The following is a 9,547-nucleotide window of genomic DNA, read 5'->3' as shown; positions in this document are numbered from 1 at the left end:
AAAAAAAAATTAAGACCAATTGCAAATTGCCTAGAATACTGAAGGGAACCTATTGAGAATATGAACTCCCAACAACTGACTTATTTTGCTGTTTAATTCCATTAATTCATATATACTGTTTATAATATTTGGATTCCCCTTCAAGTGAGCTGCCATATAATATTTATTTGGGTACAGAAAGCTCCCCCCATCCAGTACTCGTTACAGTAATGTTTAGTAGAATGTAGGGCCTTCTCCTCAGTTCTGAAAACCTTACTGTAATGTCTTGAGGGCTTAATTCCTAATTTGTACAGAAGGACTTTAATAGAGTTGTGGGGCCCCCAATTTAATATTAACTTGGTTTGTCTCAATATTCAGTACAATTGGGATTAAGCAGTAATAATATCCATGGGACTATGAGTTGGGAAACAGTTGGTATTTTTCTTTGATGTCCGAAGTTTGTGTGAGGGGGATCATGTGATTCCATTGTGATGTCAGTGTGCAGGGGGGGGATCATTTGATGTCTGTGTGATGTCACAATGTGCACCATGCAGCTGGTAGGTGCTCAGCTTGGATACTGTCAGTTGGTGTTTATCAGTTGGTAGTGTCAGTTGGTCTCACTGATTGCTACTGATACCGACATAGCGATTCCCTGCTGAGAAACTCACATTCTAGCATCTCGCGGGGAGATTTATTTATTTATTATCTGTAAGTACTTGCCTATATATGTATTGGGGGGATTGTTGGGGGGCTGTTAGTATTTTATAATACTGAAGGGAACTTACTGGGAATAAAAACTCCCAACAACTGACTATTATTATTAAATTTTTTCCTCAGTTATAAAAACCTTACTGTAAAGTGTTGGGGCTTTTCTTTTCTTTGCACTGTAATTACATATATTTATTATAGTGTCTAAGCCAAAATCACTGGTGATTTTCAGATCTATGCTTTTGTTTTCTAACTGATTGGTTGCTATGGGCAATATCACCAGCAATGTTGGCTTATACACTATAATAAATATGCCCGTTACTGTACAAAGAAATGAAAAGGCCCCAAAACCTTTCAGTTAAATGTTGGGAGCTTTATATTATTGTCTCTGTACAGACAGTGTTTAATAGAGCTTTGGTGCCCCTTGATTTAATAGTAACTTGGGCTTTCTTTATATACAGTATAAGTGTGATTAAGGAGTAATATCCATGGGATTATGAGTAGGGGATAAAGGTAATATTATAGGGACATACAATGTGATCCAATACAATCTTCCGTACCCTGCATGGTTTAGAATTTGCACCTACGCTGACTTATTCCCAATGTCCATCCATATTATCAGTTGAACGTAAGGCCAATACCTATAGTGGTGTAGGCAGGACTGGCAGGAAAGTAAGGTCTATACAGTGCAACTTTATTCAGCCTTCCCTTATCTCTGTAAGTGCCTGAGAGACCATTCAATAGGGAAGCAGGTTATTGGGGCAGCCATTTCCAGTTGGCTCTAATAATATATTGGGGATAGGATTTGTGGTCTCGGCCTGGTGTATGGGGGTCTTTTGATAGCTCATTGGTTCTTTACTTTCAACTTAAAACTGCTAGTTTATGGTATATTTTTTATGATTAAAAGCTGACATAACTCTGTGTGTTTATTCCGCAGGAATTTCAACTATGTTTAAAAGAATTAATAAATGTGTTCAACGAATTCGCAATTTATTTCGAAAGAAGAACAAGGTAAGGCTGCCGAGACTTCTCTCTATAACATTAATGGGCTGATTTATCAGTTTTCAAGTTTGTGAATTTGAGTTTGTTTTTCTAAATCGAATATCAAATGGTCACTTATTTATTAATATCGAATAAAAAAACTGAAATATCTAGAATTTATGAGCTCTAATAACTCAAATTTGAGCTTTTTTAAGTGCAAAAAGAGAAATTAGATCAAACTCGGCCATTGATAAATCCCCCCTAAGTAAAGAGGGAGGGACATAAGCTGGGGGGGTCTCGGCCTACACAGGGTTTTGCGATTGCTCATTGGTTCGTATGAAAGCCAATAGACATTGGGATCTAGCTGAATATCTGTAGGTGAGTTTGGTTGCTGAGATATACAAACAGTGTAAGGAATGATTTCCTACTAACACCCATTTTTTTCCTTTTATTTACAGGTTCAACCTTTAATCTCCGAGGCGACTGTGAGTCAGCCCTAGGGCGCCTTTTTTTCTCTTTCTGTCTTATTGTTTCACCTTAATGCATTTTTAGATATTTTTAACAACAATATATATATTTTTTTACATGAAGGAACCAGAGAACATTTACGTGCCTACCCCTGTGCACCTTTTCCAAGTGCCACAGGTGAGACTTTCAGAAGCACGTACTGAGAGAGAAGAACCTATCGAAAATGTGATAGAAACGCAAGTAGAAAGCGTGAAAGAAAGAGTGGAGGAAACTATAATAGAAAGCAAATATCTTCTCAATGTGATTGCTGAGGACACTGAAGATGATTCTGACCATGGAGAGGTCATAGAAAAAGAAGCAGTGTCAAGCTCATCAGAAGATGAAGCTGAGAATCCTCCAGGTACATTCTTTAGACAATTCCTCTCTCCTTCAGTTTAGTTATACTGTGTGTAACCCCAATATATCCCCAGCCCAAAGCTACATGCACCCTGCCCAGTAACACTATAACGGCCCCTTTGTTTCTGCACATAGAATATAGTGTTACATATGCACTCAGCTGCCCTGTCTTACAAGGTATCAAATAAAGGTATGGGATCTGTTATCCAGAAACCAGTTATCCAGAGAGCTCCGAATTACAGAATGGCTATCTCCCATAGACTGCATTTTAATTAAATAATTAATAATAAAACAGAACCTTTTACTTGATCCCAACTAAGATATAAATTAATCCTTATTGGAATAATCCCATTGGGTTCAATTAATGTTTAAAGTATGGAGAGCCAAATAACCAAAAGATTCCTTATCTGGAAAACCCCAGGTCCTAAATATACTGGATAGCAGGTCCCATACCTGTATATATATATATATTTCCAAACCTGCATGCCACCATCCAATTAGTTAATTATTGTTGCTGCTACACATATGTCAGGCCTAGACAATAAAGCTGTGTGAGTACACCTGATTAACCAGCTATTGTAAGCTCAGTATATAAATAAATAGGTGAATAAAATCACATAGCTAAATACAATTATATTAGTATAAAGTGTTTTGTGCATTGTTAAAACCCTGGGCAGGATCAAACCACCCTCTTCTGTGTATGACGTGTTTAGCCATTCTGTTCTAACATTACCTGAGCCAACGTTACTTGTACCTGAGAAGAAAATAATGCTCATTATACATATATTTCTGTTTGATTTTTGCAGATGCCGAAGGCACAGATACTGAAGCGGTTGCGTTCCCTTCAGATGCCTGTACTAGTGCCTCTATGGGATCTAATTCTGTAAGTACCTTTAACTTCATTTCTCTTATTGAAACAGTAAAGGGTGTGAATTACTTTGATTAGACCCCTCTCCCTAATCTTCCCCATGTAGCTTCACTGATATTCTCTATGTGAATCAGGCTCTGTCTTCCTCCATATTCAGCTGATCTTTATATATTTCTCTTTACAGAGCATTACAGATGATCCCATCATGATTGAACCAAGCCCTGGGGCAATACTAATTGCAGTACAAGAAGCCAAGACATTTTCAGGTACAATACAGGATGGATCGCTGGTTTTTATTATGCTTATATAAATGGACATAAATCCCTATACCCTATACCTTATGTGGCACAAACTCTCAATTTTATATCTATCTAATAAATGTTACTTACTATATTTTGATTTCTTGTAGATGAGCCTAAGCCTCTAATGTCTGGAAGATGTTTCCTTATGGCTTCCCCGGGCAGTGAAAGTACATCAATATCAATAACGACTTCAGGAAGTGAAACTGTATCACAGACTGAGAATCTATCAGAAGAGTCAGAAGAAGAGAATGGAAAGACCTCGGAATTACAGTCTGACCATCTGGTAGAAGAGATGAATATGACTAGTGGGAATGTCTCAGCATTATCGGATCTTCCACAAATGTCAGATAAAAGAACAGACAGTGATTTCTATTGCTCAGGTGTAAGTATAATGTCTATTATATATGGAAACCCGTTATCCAGAAAGCTCAGAATTACAGAAAGGCCATCTCCCATAGACTCCATTATAGTCAAACAATTCAAAATTTAAAAACATATTTTCTTTTTCTCTGTAATAATAAAACAGTACCTGTACTTGATCCCAACTAAGATATAATTACCCCTTATTGGGGGCAGAACAGCCCTATTGGGTTTATTTAATGGTTAAATGATTCCCTTTTCTCTGTAATAATAAAACAGTACCTGTACTTGATCCCAACTAAGATATAATTACCCCTTATTGGGGCAGAACAGCCCTATTGGGTTTATTTCATGGTTAAATGATTCCCTTTTCTCTGTAATAATAAAACAGTACCTGTACTTGATCCCAACTAAGATATAATTACCCCTTATTGGTGGCAGAACAGCCCTATTGGGTTTATTTAATGGTTAAATGATTCCCTTTTCTCTGTAATAATAAAACAGTACCTGTACTTGATCCCAACTAAGATATAATTACCCCTTATTGGGGGCAGAACAGCCCTATTGGGTTTATTTAATGGTTAAATGATTCCCTTTTCTCTGTAATAATAAAACAGTACCTGTACTTGATCCCAACTAAGATATAATTACCCCTTATTAGGGGCAGAACAGCCCTATTGGGTTTATTTAATGGTTAAATGATTCCCTTTTCTCTGTAATAATAAAACAATACCTGTACTTGATCCAAACTAAGATTTAATTACTCCTTACTGGAGGCAAAACATTCCTATTGGGATTAATTAATGTTTAAATGTTTTTTAGTAGAGATCCAAATTACATAAAGACCCCTTATCTGGAAAACCCTGGGTCCTGCGCATTCTGGATAGCAGGTCCCATACCTGTACAATAGAAATGCTTTGCCATCAGACACTGCAAACCTGTATCTAATATGTAATGTGATAGACACTATTTTGCCCTAAATACTATGATTTTATCTTTACAGGATTCAAGGAGAAGCCTATATGAGCAAAAGACGCCTTCAGGTACAGTATATGTGTGGTTTATTGTTTATATTATACATTACACAAACCCATACTCTATAGAACCCAGTGTAGGGGGGATTATAATATTTCTTTTAATTTTTCAGGATGTCCTGTACCAGCAAACAGTCTGGCAGGTGGATCTGTTATTTCAGAGAGAGAGTCAGAGAAAGAAATAAGTTCTGTTAAACTTAATGTAAGTACCTAATAGCAAATTACTATCTGCAACATAATGGTGAGACTATAAGAATATTTATATAATAGAATTACTTCCAGTCTGAAAAGACCTTTTCCCAATGCATCTGAATTAACAGAGTCTCTTTTTACCCTTTAGCTTCCTCGGGCTCCGCACAATTCTATGGATTTAGTCCGTCCCCCCCAGGGAGCGGTTTTGGCAGAGAGACTGGAGACTGAAGGTGCATATGGATATCAGCAACCTGTGTAAGTAAAGCTAAAACTTAAGTATAAAACATTATTGGTCCTCAGTATTTAGTGTAATTGCCTTCAGTGATACAATGATACTGGGCCAAACTTTATATTCTTCTTTATTTCTTTCAGTTATCAGCAGACCTCTATGATCCCTATTGAGGATTTCCAGTTCCGCAAATGGCTTGGCCAAGGAAGTTTCGGAAAGGTGAGTTACTGATCCCTAATTAAGACCGGACTGTTTATTGGAAAATTCAGAGAAGCTTTATTGACTCGCTCTCCTTTCAGGTCTTTATGGCAGAACATAAGAAGACAGGGAAAAAGGTTGCCATTAAAATGATGGAAAAGCTACATATCTGTTACAATCAAATGACAGAAAGGTTAGTAAATGTTGTATTTTTTACATATAGGGCTGCATTAGTTGCACAGGGCCTGAACTACATTGGTTCAGTTGCTCGTATTTACCAATCATTCAGTTGCTTTTAATTTTTCTGATGAAAACTAATTCTTGATTGGTTTATATGGATGCAGTTTTGCACCTATGTTAGTAAAACAGACATAAAAACCATTATTGGAATCACTTTTGTAACTTGCTCCTTGCTGGTTGCCTTTTGTTTCAGCCTTTTCCTGGAAAGGGACATTTTAAGATTGTCGAGAAACTCCAGAAACCCTTTCCTGGTTAGTTTGGTCTGCGCTTTCCAGAGAGAACATCACGTGTACATAGCGATGGAGTTTGCTGCTGGGGGCAGTTTGGCTTCCCACTTGGGCAACGGAGCCCTCCCCCATACAAGCACTTTGTAAGTATTATTGGGCAAGTTATGGCTTTGCACCCCACTTATAATTTGGCAGTGACCCAACCACTGGGGGGAGGACCTATGACTTTCATATATTCCCAGCTTCTCTGGCCTTTGAGTTACAGCCAAACTGGGTTCTTCTTAAAGATAGATGGCTCCAATACTGAGATTTCTTTTGTTTTTTCTTTGCAGATTTTATTCAGCCTGCATTGTACTTGGAATTAAGTTCTTACATGAGAACCGAATCGTCCACAGGTAAATACTAGAGAGAGAGTTTAAATGATTTATATACAGAGTGGCTGAATGTGACCAGGGGACTGTTGGTATTTTACTATATTCATATTCTGGGAGATGTTAAAGGGGAAAAATACCCTCTTTTTATAAATCAGATTGGACTCCACAAAGACAGAACTCTTTCATCTACAAACACACTGGTGCCTTATACACTGTTTAACATAAGCCTAACTGATAACTGATAACACTGGGCTGATAATGGACACAGTCTATACCGTAAGGGTTATTGGGACTGGCCATTCTCTGTTGCATCTGCTGAGAAACCAGTAACTGTACTGATCACTTTATTTCCTTTATTGCAGAGATTTAAAGCCTGACAATATTGTTATAGACGGTGCCGGATATGCACAACTTGCAGATTTTGGACTGTGCAAAACAGGTAAGTCATCCTGGTCTAAGTGTAAAACATATAAGGGACTGACCCAAGCATTAGGGGGCAGTATTTTACCAGGGCAAGGCTTGTACTATATGGTATTTTACTCTGAATGTAAAGCTAGGTTAGCTTTTAGCTCATGGAAACCAAAGTGTTTATCAAGTTTAGTATTAAAGGGGTGGGTTCACCTTCAGGTTAACTTTTAGTATTTTATAAAATGGCCTATTCTTAGCAACTTTTCAATTGTTCTTCATTTTTTATTTTGTATAGTTTTTGAAGTATTTGCCTTCTTCTTCTGACTCTTTCCAGCTTTCAAATATGGGTCACTGACCCCAGAAGTTAAAATAATTATTGCATTTTATTGTTATAGTTACATTTTATAATTTATCTTTCTATTTAGACCCTATTCATATTCCTGTCTTTCTTTCAAATCACTGCCTGGTTGCCAGGTTAAATTGGATCCTAGCAACCAGATAGCTGCTGAAATTACAATCTGTAGACCTGCTAAATCAAATAATTTAAAAAACCACACATAAAAGAAAGTAAAGACTGATTGCAAATTGTCTCAGAATAGCACTCTCTATGTCATACTAAAAGTTATTATAAAGGTGAACAATCCGGTAAGGGGACTCCCTTCTCCTGAGGCCTCTAGATGTTACCTGCACATTCAATACAAAATCCCAGTTGATCTAACACAGTGTCACTTGTTCTACAGGAATTGACTTCAGAGATGTTATGCCCTACCCATGTGGAACTATAAATTACTGGGCCCCTGAAATGTTTTCAGGAGAGGGCTACAAAAGAACCGTGGACTGGTGGGCTTTAGGTGTAATCATCTATGAAATGGCCGTCGGCAAGGTGAGTAGAAAGCATCCATGAGTAGATTCCATAAGGGCCGAGAATGATTGTCTATTTCATCACCTTATTCTATTGCAGAGAATAACATTATAAATATCTCAGTCTGGTCACTGACAATGTCTCCCCAGTGAAATATCCCTTACCTCCTAAATTGTTCAGCATTAATGCCCTAGCCACATTCTTATTAGATCATCACTAATAAAACCCATTGCCCCTCTGTAGCACTATTATCCTTTTCTCAGAATGTTTGGGTTGCTAATGAGATATCTTTCTAATGCCACAGATGCCCTTCCACGGAAATAAGGAGGTCTTGCGTGATAGTATTCTCAATAAAGAACCAGAATACCCAGCCGGCCTGGATGGTGGAACCAGAGTGATAATAAAAGAGGTGAGTTGCCCAGTGATATTGCTGACTTTTGGGCTGGACTATGGGCCTTTGTGTAACCATAATCATAACTATAATGTTTGTTTGTGTAGCTTTTAGAGAAAGACCCTGAATACCGGCTCGGATCACTAAGAAATGATGGTGAAGAAGTGATGAATTTTAGCTTCTTCAACGTAAGTTGATCTTTATAGACATGTTTCAGGGCAATGTTATGGCGCAATGGGGCAGATTTCCCCAGTCATAACTGGGAGGCAGAGGATATATTATAGTGGGTGTCTGTGCGGGATAGTTTCCTATTGCTATCATTATTTAGCAACAAAGTATTCAATATTCAGTAGAAGGTAAATGATCATGTTTTTGTATTTGTAGCCAATAATGTGGAACGCGCTCATGGCCAAGCAGATTCGCGCTCCATTCGTCCCGAGCCAAGATATCGTGCAGAGCGAAGCTGGAAATGATGGGGCTATTGTAACCCCCCACAACTGCACGAGTAGGATTTCCCATTTTACACAAAAGGCCTTTATAGGATTTGATATGTTGCCAGAAGACTCCTCATAATGATGATGAGGATACACTGATGAACAAGATATGCTTGGGGAGACAAAGGATGGAGGATGGAGGAGTGGATGGAGGATGGAGGAGTGGATGGAGGATGGAGGACTGGCATGCCGCTAATCAGATTAGCATGCCACTAGTCAGACTATACAGAAAGCCCAGAGATGAAAAGGTTAGTCATTCTCTTGATACATTAGAACAAAACTGTACCCATCAACCCTTATGGCACATAGAGAGCTCTGTATTCAGTTACCAGCCAACTGCTCAGTACAGATAAATAATACAGTAACCAGCAACACTGGGATTCTGCTTAATGCATAACTTGAAAATACACTAGTCTTGCTGGTTATTTGTTCTGTGTGTGTATATGTTAATATATATATATATATATATATATATATATATATATATATATATGCAATGTATTTACCATTGTTGTTTATCTTGTAGATCAGCAGCTTTTCACCAGTCCGACCCTGGCTTTGTCTCCCACCAGACCTGGAACAGTGTCGGAGTGAGGTACCTGCTGCCGCTGAACAATGGGCTCCCCCCCAGCGAGACCAGTCATGTACCCACCACTGCCGTCAGGATGAGCCTGGTGGTGAAGGGCCCAGCTGGACTGGGCCTGCCTGGGCTTTTATAATATTATGTATTTAATGTAATATCAATATACATAATATAAAATATATTGTATATAATACAAAAAAATGTGATATAAGATATATTATAATAAAAAAGTATTATAAATGATATCATATAT

At 37.9% G+C, this 9,547-nt stretch overlaps 2 protein-coding genes across 2 annotated transcripts; both read left to right on the top strand.

Annotated features, from left to right (window-relative positions):
• The first annotated feature begins 1,629 nt into the window (after positions 1-1,629).
• Positions 1,630-5,336, top strand: LOC116408268. The gene is made up of 8 exons (XM_031895076.1): positions 1,630-1,698; positions 2,127-2,153; positions 2,260-2,536; positions 3,339-3,415; positions 3,585-3,666; positions 3,810-4,084; positions 5,066-5,105; positions 5,210-5,336. The coding sequence occupies exons 1-8, from the start codon at positions 1,636-1,638 to the stop codon at positions 5,308-5,310; spliced, it is 942 nt and encodes a 313-aa protein (XP_031750936.1). The 5' UTR covers positions 1,630-1,635; the 3' UTR covers positions 5,311-5,336.
• A 274-nt stretch (positions 5,337-5,610) lies between these two features.
• LOC116408267 (serine/threonine-protein kinase N2-like) lies at positions 5,611-8,847 on the top strand. The gene is made up of 9 exons (XM_031895075.1): positions 5,611-5,736; positions 5,817-5,908; positions 6,149-6,325; positions 6,515-6,577; positions 6,919-6,995; positions 7,705-7,847; positions 8,131-8,235; positions 8,325-8,405; positions 8,602-8,847. The coding sequence occupies exons 1-9, from the start codon at positions 5,677-5,679 to the stop codon at positions 8,788-8,790; spliced, it is 987 nt and encodes a 328-aa protein (XP_031750935.1). The 5' UTR covers positions 5,611-5,676; the 3' UTR covers positions 8,791-8,847.
• The last annotated feature ends 700 nt before the right edge of the window (positions 8,848-9,547 follow it).

Source organism: Xenopus tropicalis, chromosome 1 (assembly GCF_000004195.4).
Source record: "Xenopus tropicalis strain Nigerian chromosome 1, UCB_Xtro_10.0, whole genome shotgun sequence".
NCBI classification, from domain to species: domain Eukaryota; kingdom Metazoa; phylum Chordata; class Amphibia; order Anura; family Pipidae; genus Xenopus; species Xenopus tropicalis.
This window is presented reverse-complemented; position numbering and strand designations above follow the sequence as displayed.

Bases quoted from the DNA above. Each gene is read 5' to 3' on its own strand.
- LOC116408268 (XM_031895076.1), top strand. From the start codon at position 1,636: ATGTTTAAAAGAATTAATAAATGTGTTCAACGAATTCGCAATTTATTT. The intron at 2,537-3,338 runs GTACATTCTTTA...TGATTTTTGCAG, and splicing joins TGAAGCTGAGAATCCTCCAG to ATGCCGAAGGCACAGATACT. The intron at 5,106-5,209 runs GTACAGTATATG...TTAATTTTTCAG, and splicing joins TGAGCAAAAGACGCCTTCAG to GATGTCCTGTACCAGCAAAC.
- LOC116408267 (XM_031895075.1), top strand. From the start codon at position 5,677: ATGATCCCTATTGAGGATTTCCAGTTCCGCAAATGGCTTGGCCAAGGA. The intron at 5,737-5,816 runs GTGAGTTACTGA...CTCTCCTTTCAG, and splicing joins GCCAAGGAAGTTTCGGAAAG to GTCTTTATGGCAGAACATAA. The intron at 8,406-8,601 runs GTAAGTTGATCT...TTGTATTTGTAG, and splicing joins TGAATTTTAGCTTCTTCAAC to CCAATAATGTGGAACGCGCT.